The sequence below is a fragment of the Thunnus albacares genome, chromosome 7, assembly GCF_914725855.1.
Source record: "Thunnus albacares chromosome 7, fThuAlb1.1, whole genome shotgun sequence".
Taxonomy (NCBI): Eukaryota; Metazoa; Chordata; class Actinopteri; order Scombriformes; family Scombridae; genus Thunnus; species Thunnus albacares.
The window spans coordinates 628,628-644,947 of NC_058112.1; the positions used below are offsets into that span (position 1 = coordinate 628,628).

Below are 16,320 nucleotides of genomic sequence, written 5' to 3' on the forward strand. Positions count from 1 at the left end.
AGTTTAATTTAAGGATTAGCTTTTATCAGTTTACAAAACAGGTGGCCAAGGGGTGCCCAAGCTATGTTGGGGAGTCCAAAGAAGAAAACAATGTGTATGATTATTCAGTTAGTACAATAAAACACTAAAAGAACAAGACATACTAGTCAAAACAATGAATGAATGATCTGCAAGTCTATGAAGAAATTAATTCAATGGGGGAGCAAAATTATAAGCATATCTTAATCATATTGTAAATCATGCAATGTATCGCTCAAAATAAGCAATAAAGGGAAACAGGTAACAGAAACCAAATTAAGAAATCAAAACAAAAAATATATTTTGGCACTGTAAATTACATGTTTAATATGACAGTACAAATAGTAGAGAGCTCTTCACATGTCCAAAATAACCTATGAAAAACTTACACAACCTCGGAAAATGTAACCAGAAAATACCTAAAGATTGAGTGTAAAGAATTCATAAACAAGTTAAGTCAAACGCAAGTGGAAAAATGAACATTGGTCCACTAAATGGAGCTGCAGTGTCCATTAAGTGAACAATAACAATACCCCCATTGTTTTAATTAAGAACGAGAGGGAATGAGAGACACGGACAGTACATGTTAGTATATATATGTCCAGATTAACAACTTAATATACTACACATTCTGAAATGGTCTAACCAACGTCCTGTCTGACTCAGATGTCTTTAATGTCACTTTAGTCCTGATAATAAATTATATATATAACCAAATACACTGCAAGCACATCAAGTATCTGAGTTAATACAAGACATGTGCAACATTTTTACAGAAACACACTGAGTCAGTATTGATGTGCAACTGTATTTCATTTGGATAAACAACACAGAAAACAATGATGATCGAAAGTACAGCTTTATGTAGATAATATAACAATTTGAATTTTAACTCTTTTAATTCTACCTGGTGCACTTTTCTCCAGTTTACATCCATAGACTGTTTCCATCAAGGCACTGCAGGCTAAAGCTGATGCTAATGCTAACTCCAGGATGTAAACAGCTTGAAGGGGCTGGTATATATACACAGGGGAGTAAATAATGGGGGGTAGGTGCACAGGTAGGTGTGGGGATCAGGTGACTGGGATAAGTGTGAAAATACTGAGGAAAACCAGCAAAAGTTGTAAAAATGTGCAAAATCACTGAACAGAAGTGACCTTCCTGACAATTTTTGGTGCCACCTCTTGAACCAAATACACTTGCTCTGTATACACTGAATTAACACTGTACACATTTAAAGCTACTGGCACAATAAAGAAATGGAAGAGAGAGTTAATTTTAAAGAAGAGCACAGAGCCATAGCTTTATCTGAAAAAACATTTTTAGAATGTTGCATGGCACTTTCCATCCTACATAGCTTTGATCATGTGCAAAGGTTATGAGTTCTCTGGATCAGTTGTTTTCAATTTCACTCTGACATTTTACAACATGATGAATGAGATAAATCTATATGGAAGCAACCACTCACAATGCCAGGGTAAATGAAAAAACTCTTCTAGTCTGTGGCAATAGACCCAACTAGCTTTTTCAGAGCTTTCAACAAATCTCAAAGTCTTTACCAGCAAATAGCACTAACATTCAGCGCTTAGTTAATGTGACAACACATGGTCATAAGTGGACGGAAATGGTAACCTCTCTCTCTGTTCAAAAATGGTCTCTGGCATCACATGTGATAGTGCTATTTGATTTGATTAGTCAGTTGCTATTTGAGTCAACTGACTCCTGGTCACTGACCTTTGACCTATTGCTAGTGGAGGCTATGAGTGATTTGCCTGGTGTTCACTGGTGGTCATTCAGTCTCTTGTCCCTGCTATTTCACCATTGCAGTTACACAGCTGTCACGTATGATGTCATATACCACTGTAGTTCTCTCAAGGAGAGTTGAGTCTTTAGGATGTGCCACCAGAGGTGATGGTTTGTAGTGAAAACTGATTCCCTGTAACTTGAACCATTAGTTATCATGTGACCAATGCTCCAGACTTAGGTCACAGGATGACATCTGATCCAGTTTCATTCGCCGGTGAGGATTGTGAGATGTGGTTGAAAGCTCTAAAAATCTAGTAAATTGACTTTAGATTGAAATTATTTTTTCATACATATTTCCCAAGGTTTTATTCCATGTTTAATTGTAGCAGCAGAATTAAATATGTTTCAACACTCATCCTAATACCTCAGTTATTTGCACCATAATAATAACCACCTGAGTGGTTAATAATGTTGGGCCTCAGACCACGTACATTAGGCAAAAGCAGGCCTGCACACAGTCACAAAGCCTGATAACCTAGAAAGGCACTAAGTCCAACACAAGGACTCCAAACCTTTAACCTCCATCATGCTCTGCTCAACTCACACCTAGGTGTGAAATCTGGCAGAGTCAAACCCTCAGTTCCCATTGGACGAGACCTGCCAGAATCACACAGGGATTTGTTCTTTGGTGTTTTCACCCTTTCCTCTCTACTAATTCCACTGTTTTGATGCTCACACACACACACACACCTCTGTTGGGGCTGTATATTGTCTTGCTGTTTATAACCGCCAATGTTTACTGTTGCTTGTGTTTGATAGCTGTAGTTGTATGATAGATATTGAAGTATTATTGATTTATGATTGATATTGCTGAAGTTAGTAAACTTTGTTGTGCAAGAGAAGTTTCCTGTGATTGTATGTATAGATACTGTAATAACAGCTTGGTGACAGGGTCAGTGCTTGAATTCAAACCTTCACTGTTCATCCTGTAATGTTAATATCTCTCTGAAGTTGACATTCTTGGATGAAAACCCCTTTTGAGACTGTTTTCACTGTTTGGTTATTGGTCCCTGACCTCAGGGTGTTGCCCCGTTATTGTTAATTCACATTAATAATTGTATTGATTTTTAATCGTTAATAATTATTAATTATTTATAATAACTAAACCTTCTCTTAACTGAGTCCCAACAATAAGGTCACATGAAAATCTTATGAGAGTCACTTTCTGCCGATACAGAGTCTGATTGATAAATATATTTTCATAGCAGCAGATTCATATGAATCTGGCACATTGAAATAACAGGTGTAGTCTTGTGACTTTGGCTATGTTCACACTAAATGGTGAAGTGTCCCAAATCCAATGTTTTTGCCTCCAAGTGTCTCAGATTGGATTTTTTACATTAGTGTGAACAGACCAGATCTGGTTTTTTTTCATATCAGATCTGGCACTGCCACTTGCATATGTGGTCTTAGATCTGATTCATATCTGATCTCTAGCTATGCGACAGCTGTCAGAACAGACAGATCAAACTTCTTTTTTTTTTTTTAACGTCTCACTTCTCTGTGTATGTGTATATTGCCTGTTGTAATCATTCAGAGTCGGTACCTCACAGCCTGGTAAAAGTAGAAAAGTCACCCACTTGTTTTCATTCTCATCGTCTGTATTGTCTGCCGACCTCCACAACAAGTAATTCTGAATATGCATGCTAGCACAGCCATGCCTTCCATGTTTATGATGTGACTGTCACACAAATTACATTGTTATTATTAGGGATGCACGATATTATCGGCAAGTCATCGGTATCGGACGATAAAAGCTCTAAAATGAAATATCGGCATTGGCCATTTCTGCCGATTATGAGAGGCCGATTTATTGCCTTCTCCTCCACCACCTGACTGTGCTTCCCTCCACAGACTGTTTCACCCTGACGGTCCCGGTGCTTCCTCCACTTCACTTCACTTAAGATGCCTGTCAGACCCGCTGCTTCTTCCCACTTGAACCTAAATAACAAACCGGGGGAGGCTAGCAGAGGCTAGCTGGCTGTGCTTCCCTCCTGCTCAGCTAATGTTAGCCCTGGCTCTCTATGTGGATCCAACCAGAGCATCGAGCCCCGGTTTGTTATTTATGTCAGGTTGGGGAAGCAGGAGTGGACCCAAACGCAGAGGCCAGAATGCAGATTAAATGAAAAAATCTCCTTTAATCATGGATGGTCATGAATAGGCGAACAGAACTAGACGAAACAAAATGAATGAACCAACAAAGACTCAACTCAAAACCAGACCTTAAATACAGACTAAACTAATCAGGGAATGGGTTACAGGTGACGAGACACAAGGGCAGGCTGGTGAGTGATTGGCTGAGGGAAACACAGGAAGCAGGGCAGGGCTGATGAGACTGATACAGGGCAGGTGTGGGGAAGACACAGAGCAGAGCTGGGCTAACAAGGGTGAAGCAGGGCAGGTGAGGAGGAGTACATGAACACACAAGGGAAACACAGTAACAAAACCAAAACCCAAAAAACACGATACTCTAATACAACCCACACCAACCTGTCCAAGAACCATCATGAACCCAAACTAACGTACACAACACACCAGGCTAAACAACAAAAGGCAGTCCAAACCCACTACCCAAGAAAACCCATATGACCCAAGGGACTACACAGAAGTGCAAACCAGGAGACCCCAAAAAAACACAAGAACATAAAAAGATCAAAAACTCACAAAAACCAGGCAGGGTGTGACAATTTAGGTTCAAGTGGGAAGAAGCAGCGGGTCTGATAGGCAGCTTGAGTGAAGTGGAGCCTACAGAGGATGCACCGGGACCATCAGGGTGAAACAGTCTGTGGAGGAGCTCCTATGTTCGGCTGCACAGATAGGAAACACTTAGGCTGAAAGGATGTACCACTCTGTTTGCGGAAAAAAAATCTTTTTGGTTTATAACGACAGTTGGCAACCCGCGTATTAGGTGCATTACCACCACCTTCTGCTCCGGAGTGTGGACCAGAGATTAAATCCTACACATTAATCCTGTCTAATAAACTCAAAGAAAACTCTACTGCTCCACCAACTTGGCAGGTTCATTAAAGTTTTAAGGCTGAGCTCCTGAACTCCAGTCTTCCTAAATTCTTCATTCATATATTATCTTTCTTGATCATACTTAGTACAATCTATGCTTGCATGCATAATAGTCTCCTCAGCCAGCTGGAAAAAAATATGTGCATATATCGGTATCAGCATTGGCAATAGGCCACAGTGAGTTGGAAATATCGGCATATCAGATAATGGCAAAAAATCCGATATCGTGCATCCCTAGTTATTATTCTTGTACGCATGTGGCTCACATTTCAGGTAAATCTGTGCATGCGTGGCAGTTTAGGACCTCAATGTTATGTCAAAGTGACACCGATAAATGTCACTTACAAACATGAATGTGAACTATTAACAGAAAAAGATCGGATCTGACTAAAAAGTCAGAATTGTGCATTAAGGACTGTAATATATTAAACATATTGATATGGTATGAATAAATGTTTCATTGTAAAACACGACTCCTGTAATTGGAGTTGTTGGAAATACAGGCACACTCAGTCTACTCACAATCTTACAGCGGTGTTACAGGGTGGAGTTTCCTCCCACATTAATGATCTTTGGCTGAGAACAGAGAGCGGTTCACAGAGAGCACACAAACCCAACAACAGCCAAGTTTAATTAACATTAATTAGTTGGGGTGTGCAGCTCTCCCTCTCATATGATTCAATCTGTATTTAGGTACATAGTCCACGATCCAATACAAAAATGATACAGCTATTGTATTTTTTTTAATAACGCTGTGTAGATTCATTTTCTCATTTCTTTCAGTGTGGGAATGTCATGGAATGAAGCAGGTGTGTGATTGGGAAATGTAGCGAGGCAGCAGGAGAGGGGTGGGTCGCACACACCACCACACACACACATACATATACACATAGAGAGGCTACAGGCACAGTGCATAGAGAGAAGGGACTTTGGGATGATTTGGGACAAGTTTTTTTTATCAGTTCTTTCAGAATTTTGTTGGGAATTTGTGTTGTTAATCAATGTAGCCAAATCTCTGACTCTTGTATTGGTTTTCCAATTTGTACCACTTCATCTTTTCGCCCCTATTAATTAGCAAAAGCTGATATGATCTGCTGATTTTGAAGTTTGTCATTTTACCTGGCGAAAGCAACAGTCAGTGCTGACTAAAAGTAAAAAGCTGCTACCTGAATGTTTTTTACACTGCTACTGTTTTCTGCCAATGAGAAAAAGAGAGAGATGGAGTTTAGCAAATCTATGTATTTTGCCGATCAGGATTCCAGAACTGAGCAATCCCTGCAATTTTAACCAATACTGATTCCTTTAAAATATGCCCTTATCACCCCCATACAGATCCTTTGGCTCAGGACATCTCTAGATATCAATAGAGCAGCATTGTAAGCAGCAGACACTTAAGCTGCTTTTAGCTTTCTATAAAGGGTTAAAAACCACTGAGATCTCACCTGATGTGTATGTTCCTCTATGTAATGCCATGATGTTGTGGAGGGGTTGTCTTGTTTTACCAGTCACTTAATCATAGCACTTCTCTGCTTGGACAGTGTTGATCAGCTGGTGTGTGGGTATGCAGTAGTTTGGCTAACGTTCTTGCTCTTTGCTTGGAGAAAAATGTTCCATCTCTTACACATTTCCACTCAGGAGAGTTAGTATGAATTCTGTTTATGTTCAAGAGACAGAAGCCCTCTAGTGGCTGTAGTAATTACAACAGGAGCAAATGAGTCAAACAAAAGTCTGCTTAGGTAGGAGGCCAGGGTGGCTGGTTAGGTCAACAAAACATCAGACTTTAATACAGAAGATCGCTGTTGGTTTCGTGTTTCCAAGTGTGAGACAACACAGTTCTTAAACCATGATCACGATTGTCTCCTAACCTTAACCATGTGGTTATTATTGTAACCATGACAACAAAGGTATCCTAACCTCAAGGAGGGCACTTACTTTAAACCAGACCACCATCTTTTCCTAAACCTAACCAAATGATTTTTGTGCCTAAACCTACCAGACATTAACCATAGTGTTGTCATGAAACATAAGAATTTTTAAATAGTGATTTTTAAACAGTTTTGGAAGGCATAGACAGGGGAGTCAGTTCAGAAAACACTTATTTGTGTTGTTCTGGAGTGTGTGAACTGGCAACTTATTTTTTCATTTACTTTGGAGGATTTGTTGGGAGTCCAAGGCAGCAGAGAATTCTACTCCTTGGGACTTTTTGCCAGTAGAAGTGGTGAAGCCTCTTGGATGAGTGATGAAACATCTTCAACTCTACTACTACAGTCCAGTGAACTGTTTAATTATATATTTTTATATTCTACATTGTCTTGTTTATGCATGCAATATGAAATGTTTATTCATATTAGTCTGATTCCCATTTTTGTCCTTAATCTCTCACTCCCACCTCTACCACCACCTACCCATCCACAATTCCTAGGCATTTGTCATCTCCTTCACCTCAGACTTCATCCCTCGGATGGTCTACCAGTACATGTACAGCCCTGATGGCTCCATGCATGGATTTGTCAACCATACTCTGTCCTATTTTAATGTCAGCCACTTCCAGGATGGCAAAGAACCCATGGATCCATTGCACCTTGGCTACCCAGTTGGGATCTGCAGGTGGGAAATCAATCAATTCACAGTTGTCAATTTCATGATAAAATCATGTTCAGCATTTTAAACATCAGTATCCCACCATTGTGTCTAACTTGTTATAATTAATCAAGTGAAATCAGTGTTGAACCAGTCTGTAGCCTCTGTCTCATGACAAAGTAACTGTTAGGTTATAGGGACAGTTGTCTTGGACATGATTTTCCTTAGGTGCTATGCTGAAAGATTAGTGTTCAAAGATCCTGTGCAGCCATGAATAAGTTAATTTTTATTTATATAGCCCAATATGACGAATCTCAAATTTTCTCCTTGTGTAAAAATTCGAGCTGTAGCATTCTGAACGATTTTCAGACTTTCTGTTCTAGCACAAGGCAGGCCTGAAAGGAAACTTACAATATACAACAATAAACAAGTCTGGATGAAACAAAGGCACGTATTAGAGTCTGGACAGAAAAGACTGAATTTAATGCTAATCAAAAGTAACATCAATGTATTTGGCTGTCAGACTTTGCGAAATTGCACTGTTGTCAACAGTTGCTTTCAGCTATGATGGCTGCGTCGTATATCCTGCATCCATTTGGAGTGCTGTTTATGCTTGTCCTAAAATTAATTAACGCTACACGTAGGTTAGATAAAATAAGCACATGAAGGGTAGGTGTAGTTTAGGGGCAGAATGGGGGTGTGACATGGTCAGGGTCAACAGCGAAATAACTTATTATAAGCAGAAAATTCTGCAGTGTGGGATTGGGATGTGCAATTGGGATGTGCTTGTGGGAGCTGCAAGCTGCTGGCTGCTGCTGCAAGCTGCTGCTCCAGCAGCAATTTTTAAAAATCTTGTAGTGCCACCTACAAGTGAAATTGTATCAAATGCTTTATAATTTTTCAGCATCCCTATCTGTACAACTTTGCTGAATTTGTTACCATCAGATATTGTATTTAAGAGATATGGAACATTATCAGTAGTATGGTGGTCTTCCACAAATGGCCACAAGGTGGGGCTATTGGTGCCATATTTGAATATGCTCAGCAACATGTCCACATTGGACACCTGTCCATGAAACAGGAATACTTTAGCACTTGCAGTTTTTGAGATATGAACTTTCAAATATTCCTCATTCCCCATCGACTTTCCGTTATAAATTTTAATATTTTAAAAAATTATATAAAATCACAGGAATATGCTAGACACAAGAATATCATAAATATCCTTTAAGAGCTGAACATTTTGATATTTGAATGGTTTCTGTTGCTCAAAGTATGGAGGAGTTGACAGCTTGCAAAAAATGTACAGAAGAATAAGAATAACTAGAAATGCATTTCCTGTGAAAAATTTGTGCTGAAAGCTGAAAGAAAGCTGAGAGCAAAGCATTGCTGAAAATACTAAAGACTTGCTCAGAATCCCCATTTGTACAAATAGGATTTGATTACCATTCCTCCCATACACTGCTATTAGAAAATGTAATACTTTAAAAATGTATATAAAATCACTGAAACGTGTTACAATAAAGAAAAATACAAGCACACATCTGCTGAATGAGCTGCACCGTTTCACATTGGAATGGTTTTTATAGCACAAAGTAGCAAACTGCAAGGCACAATAAATAATAATAAAGAAAGAAAGAGCGAAGATAACTAAAGAGTTGAAGAAATTGTGAATGCATCAGCATTTAAAAATATGAATTCAAATTCTAATGACTGTGAAAAATTACAAAGGAAAGAAATGAGCTTTCTTTACAACAGGAATTCTTTCAAAGCATAATAGAGGTTTGTCAAAAAAATCTCTATTCACACATAAAGACTGTACTGTAGACTCCAACAGGATACCGGCCAACAATTAGCCATTAGTTAATTGAACCTCAATACACATGCTGCAAGTGATGCAGAATGGTGTCTGACAGAGAATGATCAAGACAAGGTCTTGAATGCAAAATAATCAGTATTTGGCTTATCAATAAATGTCAAAATCGAAAACCAAACCCAAAAATGTCTTTTTGTCTCTAAAGGTATAAGGACTACAGAGAACCTCCTTGGTCAACCACTCCATATGTGATCTCAAAGGAATTTTGGGTGGTGCTTGCTGTTCGATTGGCCTTTGTCATTGTTTTCCAGGTAAGGCAAAAAATGCAGTAGTACTTCTTGTTGTGGATATTTTGAGCGATGGTCAGCACCTCAGTGAAAAGCGGACATAAGCCTTTGATTTCTTAAAGCTGAAAATGTTTATTGAAGCACTTGATCAAGGAGAACTGAAATAGCGAACATCAAAGTCATCTGCAACTTGCATGCTGTCTCTTTCCATTCTGCCCTCTGAAAGTCTGACCCTTAGTTTTTAACCTAAGCAGATCAGCCTACAACATGAAAAATTAGTCTAATTAGTTCACTAGTTTCTAAACAAGGAACTGCATTTTACCTGTGTTATTTCAGGTCACGTTGCATGGAACTTCAGGTCACTGTCAGCACATTCTGGTTTGAATGTCTGATTGCATCTATAGAATCTACACATTCACCTATCTGTGTTGTCTAGGAAGGCCCTCTCCAACCTTGGTAACCATGGAAATGCTGATTTACCCTTTATCAGAGAGGTTTCTGCTTTCCCCAAAACAGACAGAGAGGGTTCTGAAGTCTCAAGGAGAGGAGAGAATGTCTCCTTCCTGCTTAAGAATTACAATGTGACCTCAAGGCCCAGGCTTGACCCAATGTAATCCAATTTGTAACCCCTAAAGATGGAAGATTCCATAACACTTTTTACACAGTAACTTTTTTAAATGACCTTTTAATCTATACACAAACATGCACACACAGTGTAAATGTTTTGGGCACTAAAAGTAAAGTGAGGATTCTTTCAAAAATAATTCCACAAATACAAGCTTCTTAAAAACAGAAAGAGACAACAAAAAGATTAAAAAAGGATGTAACCAAAAGTGTTAATGCAACAACTGTGGCTGACAACAAAACAAACACCACCCCTCCGGTTTCCGCTTAGGAGGAGCAAAGATACTAAACACGAGGTGATGTCTCACTTCACTCTAAATCCAGACACCACAAACGGACAAAAAAACATATAAATGAGGCGGGAGTTTTTTTTTCCTTCCTGTGAATTTTGTTTTATTTTTTTCTAAAGCCTCTTTGGCCATTTCATGCAACTGGGCCCGGGGCTGAAGCCTCAGTAAGCCCATGCATTAAAATGGCGTTGATGCTGATTTCTCCTGGGAGGGCCAAATTCCTGGATGGGTCGGCCTGACCCAAAATGCTGGGACTGAGGCAGCTTTCAGTTTAGCTTGTTCAAGACAATTTGCTGTTAGCCTAACAAGCACGCTGTGGCTAAAACATTTTGGCGGTGGCTCGGACACTGTGGGCAAAGCAATTGAATAAAACTCTAATAATAATAAAACTCTGTAGAACACTGGCATGGATGTCTTCATATTTATCTAATAGGATACAATGTGTTAAAGTTGGTGACACACTGTCCAGTACATGAAGTGCACAAAGGGTGTTCCACGAGGGTCAGTGTTAGGTCCCTTATTATTTAGCCTATATATTAATGATCTCACGCAATAGTGTCATGATGTAAAACTACAAATGTATGCAGATGACACTGTTGTGTACACACATGCAATAACAGCTGAGTTAGTTGTTGCTAAGCTAACAATTGCATTGGAAAGGATCACACATTGGCTTGATCAATCATGTGTGAATCTAATTCACACATGATAAATCAAATTGAACACCCTGCAGAGGAGCCTGAGCCACATCTACCTTACCTGCCTTCACAGCTAGAGCTTTCATTCTTTTTTCAGGTGAAAGCTAAGGCTCTCGTCTTTTACGCAATCACGCTGTGCGCTTGTGTCGGAAAATGATGACGCCATCATATCACATTACGTGCCAGTAATAAAACCGGGTAAAACGTAACGACGACGTGGTTTGGCGCGGTGGAGCGGAGTGGAGCAGAGTGGAGAAGTAGGTCAAAGTCAGAGAGATTGAGAGAAAGTTGAGAGATTCAGATTCAGATATTGAGAGAGTAAGTGTATTTTTGGAGCATATACGTGTCTTTTTTTGTCGTGATGGCGAAGAAAAGAAGACTTTGGGGGTTTTGTTTGCGGGTGGTGACCAAACATAAGAGACTTTCTTCTGATCTGGACTCCTTCAGTGAGGATGAAGACCATTTTGCTGAAGGCATCGATCCATATCAGGATATGTAAGTACATTTTTAGGGATTATTATTTGTTTATTTGTTTGTTTTTTACATTTTAGAGAGTTGTTTTTTGTGCTGTGTGCATGTGTGTATGGCAGGTGTGTGTGTTTTTTGCGGGTGTGTGTGATTTTCGCAGGTGAGGGAAGTTTCAGACTTTCTGCACAAAGCAGAATGTTTCTGCTTGTCAAAGGATTATATTTTCAAGTTCATCATTATTTTTAATGATATGTTTTTTTATGTTTTTTCTAATGTCATTTTCATTTATCTTTGTTTTAGCCCCACTGGAGATGAGGAAGCAACAGAGGACCACCCAGAGGCAAAGCTTCCCAACACACATTTTGTATTTTGTAATTTATGACACAATTTCAATACTTAGGCCTATATCAATCATACTGGTTTATTGGCTTGCATGACCTTTTAACTTACGTTGTACAGATTTTAGGGATATGAAGCATTTTAAGATATTCTGGGAAATGACATCATAATAAGCAAAAATACCAACGTAGGCACTGGGGAAATATGTCTATTGCAGATGAAACTAACAAAATGCCTTTGCACTCTGCTCATAAAAATGAGCATATCTCAAAAACTAAAAAATTTACATAGTTCAAATAACTTATGGAATGTTAAGAAATATTTTGTTCATGTTTCTACATTCAGAAATGTTTTGGGTCAATGTATTTTGTGTGTTTATTCAGTAAAATTTAATGAAAAAACATGTCAGATTTTTGTATTTTTTTTAAATATATGACACAATTTCAATACCTATATCAATTATTATGGTTTATTGACTTACATAACCTTTTAGCTTAGGTTGTACAGATTCTAGGGATATGAAGCATTTGAAGATACTCCAAAAAATGACATCACAATAAGCAAAAATACCAATGTAGGCACTGGTGGACCATTTCTATTGCAGAGTTCAAAGGGTTAATAGTTTATGCAATCATATTTGAACATCTCTCCTCTCCTCTGTCCTCCTCTCTTTCCCTCTCCTTCCCTTTCCTCTATACTCTCCCCTTCCTGTGGCAGCAGCTCTTCCCTTTTCTTCTTCTCTTTTTTTTTGCTTGAGCACCTGCCCCTCAAAATGTCTGTGCACAGCCCTGCTCATTACTCAAATCTCATCCCCTTTTACTAGAAATGTTTGGTAATTGTACATATCAGAGGAACACAATGGTGATTTTTAGTAGTTATTTGATGTTTTCTGTAACTTCATGTTTTGTCCAACATGACATGATTCCCTTCCATTTATCTCTAACAGAATGTTGTGATGCTGATGAGTGACATTGTGGACTGGCTAATTCCAGACATCCCTAAAGACATCAGCCTCCAGATCCACAAGGAGAAGATTTTATTGGTGGATCTCTTCATGAAGGAAGAGCAAGGCAAGATTCACATCCTTGAGAGCAGGGCCTCCACAGGGGGCAAGGAGAACTGCAGCAGGAGCAACAACAGCACAATGGCTCACCCACGCTCCGGACTGCACACCAACAGCTTCTAATGCTACTTACAATTAATTGAATGGGGTCTCAGTTGGCAAGTCAAAGCTTGCTAGCAGCCAGCTTGCTCAGGCCATTCTAAACACTGTTTTTGTTCTTGCTCAGAACATTCCAAAAATTCAGAGAGCATCTGGCTGATAAGGTGTAAGGAAATAAAGGGGACTGTATTGGGCCAAATATGTTGAAAATGTGTGTGGAGAATTGTAAAAATGTATTTCAATCTGTACATGCATATTCAGATTTGTGAATGTCAACAATCTCTAAATGTGTATTCTGCTTTGCAAGTATAACAAGAATTTAGAACATGTAAATTAATCTGTGTTTATGCGCAGATTTGTGAATGTGTACACAAATCTCTGTGTGCATATGATTTGTACTTGTATATAAGAATCTGAAGATGAGTGCTCCAAAAAGTGTAAGTGGCCTTTTATACCAAAAAGTTTGGGGAATATTTATTAAGCCTGTCGCAAATTACAGTCAGAGGCACAGCATTATTTTTCTCAATTTAGCAGGGTATTTATTAAGACCACAGATGTAAATGAGCCTAGCAGCAGTTCATCTGATTTGCACTGCAAGTGCCACTGCATAAGACCTAATGCAGAGCTGTTTTTACCTGTGATGCACATGTCTAGAAAACAAAGGAGTGCAAAAGAAATAGTTTTCTGATGCTTAACTTGCAATTTTTATTGAATAGAAAACTAATTTGGAACTGTAAATGTGTATTCATCCCACAAGAGGAAACTACAAGAAACACAAGAGTAAAGTTGTGTGAGATATAGAAGGTTTTTGCATTGCTGCTCTTATATGTAGTGGTGCTAAGTGGAGAGTTAGTAAGTTAGTAACTTGCCATGTAACTTTTGGTACACTCCACCATGCCTGAGAATTGCAAATATTTATGTTGATCTCTCTGTAACTTTACGTTTAATTTTCCTCGAGCTGAGGCTCACAGGGTCTCACTGCCAGGATGACACTTCTCTCTCATTGTAGAACCTCCATTGCCACAAGGGAGCATCTGAAACAGCAGGAGCATGGTGCAACGTAGCTGAAAATATCACTTTGCTCTTCCTAACTGCTCTCACAAGAAGCAGAAACAGGCTTACTTACATTTTCATGGCTTTCTGACATTACCTAACAGTGCAGCATTGCTGCAGTGTTTCCCCTGAAACAACTTCAACATTAAGTTAAAACTGATTATATGAATTGCATATTGTGTTTGTTGTTAACATTACAATGGATGTGGGCAATCCTCATACTGTATTTTATTGTTGGGGGTATGCTCGCATTAGTGTCTAGTGTGTTTCTCTAAACAAATGTGTAACATGTTGTAATGTGTAACATTAAAAAAGGCATTTACTATCAGGCTATCTAAAGAGAGCTAAGCTCTCTTTAAGTTACTCTGTGATTTGGTCAAATAGTGTTCCCTACACAATTAGCAAGAATCAGATCGGACTCACTATCTGTAAATACTCAATATTCGGATCATTATTAGTTTCCATATTGCACCTTGAGACTTAGCACGGTACTGAACTCTCAACCTCTGTAGTGCACATTTTGTTACAAAAAGTGCACACACTACACAGTTGACTTTTATGCTGTTCTATTATTGGCAGTTTATTGTTGTTGTTATTTGTACTGTAACTATAAATGAGTTAGTTCCTGTCAAAAACATGCACACGGATGGTTTAAACAGATCTCAGCTCCTTTATTTTTTACAAGTTAACCCCCCCCCCCCCCCCCGAGAAGGAAAGATGTGTTGAAATATAAACAAAAAATATTGAAATAAAAAGATTGCAGTGTGCAGTTCTCCTCATTTTTGTTTATAATTTAGACCCCACTATAATCACACACTAAGATAGCTATACTATATAGATATGATAATTTAACTAAAAGTGTCATGTCATATTTCAGCTTTAAATTCTAAAGATACCATTTACATTTGCAAGACCGTTTGCAAGACCAAAGTTGTGTACATGATTGCTGAAACAGGGCTGTTACACTCCACATGTATCAATATCAAAAAATTAGCTGTCCTTAAGTTGGTCAACCTGTTATTTATTAAAGGACAACTAAACCAATTTTCAAGTTGATTCCTATGGTTTTAATGTGTGAAGTACCTACATATGAATGACATTAAACTTTCTTAAGCCTTCTCTGTATTAAAATATCCCTCTTCATCCAGCTGCAAAAGTCCACCTGGTGTGTGTCTGCCTAGATGGTGTGTGTCTGCCATCACCTGGCGGCAACGCACACAAAAAAGCAGACAATAAAATCAGGATATTTGGAGAAAAAAAAAATGATGATGGAATCAGAGATGTGGCGCCGCTTTTATGTTTACTTTGTAGTGCACTTTTCATTCACAGTGAATCTCAAAGTGCTATATGCTACAGATTTAAAAACACACAACACACAACATAAAGAAAATAACAAGTATTAAGATGAAAAAGCCTTCCTGAATAGAAAGGTTTTTAAGCCTGTTTTAAAAGAGTCTAGGGTCTGAGCTGTCCTCAGATGGTTAGGAGGGCCATTCAACAAGCGTGGTGCAGCAGAGCAGAGAGCTAAATTCCTCATGGTGTGGAGCTTTGTACTGGGGGCCCAGAGGAGCAAGCTGCTGGCAAATCAGAGGTTGTGGGTGGAGGTTTCTGGTATGATCAGTTCTGTAGGTGGGGAAGTGGAAGTTCACTGGATTTGTATGTAAGTTGCAGACTTGTAGTCAACCCTGAAGGAGACAGGGAGCCAGTGCAGCCTGGTCATGGCTGTTGTGGTATCTGATGCACCACCATAGAGACAGAATCGAAAACTGCAACAAACTTCACTGTGCTTAGTTTATTCTGTATGAATTGCACTGACAATTACGAAACCCAAATAATTGTGAGCCACAAGTGGACAGAAAAGCTGAATCTAAAATGTATTTGAAAAATAACTAGCTTTATAATTAGATGTTGGAATCCGAGAGTTGGCACCACTGTTAGGAGGCCAAATATCATGCTGTGGAATTGAACAAAACAGAGTATGAAGGAGGAAGCAACCACCAGAGCTACGTTACAGCTGCAGCTGAATGAGAGGCACCACGGCCAGAGTTAAATAAGATGAGAAGTCCAAGTAAAAAGCTCAAACTGACCTGAATAAATTCATTCAAGTACCTTGTAGGCACACTCCTTAATGTGATTACAGGGAAGATGGGGAGTCACTTAA

General features: G+C 38.9%; 1 protein-coding gene across 2 annotated transcripts in view; it reads left to right on the forward strand.

Moving 5' to 3' along the window:
• LOC122985498 (anoctamin-1-like) overlaps positions 1–15,277 on the forward strand; it is a 153,603-nt gene extending 138,326 nt beyond the window's left edge. For both annotated transcript variants that reach the window (XM_044356209.1, XM_044356210.1), the window contains 3 exons: positions 7,265–7,449; positions 9,444–9,549; positions 12,891–15,277. In XM_044356209.1, coding sequence (XP_044212144.1) covers positions 7,265–7,449; positions 9,444–9,549; positions 12,891–13,130 — 531 coding nt within the window. In that variant the 3' untranslated portion in view covers positions 13,131–15,277. The remainder of the gene's footprint in view (positions 1–7,264; positions 7,450–9,443; positions 9,550–12,890) is intronic.
• Positions 15,278–16,320: the final 1,043 nt, after the last annotated feature.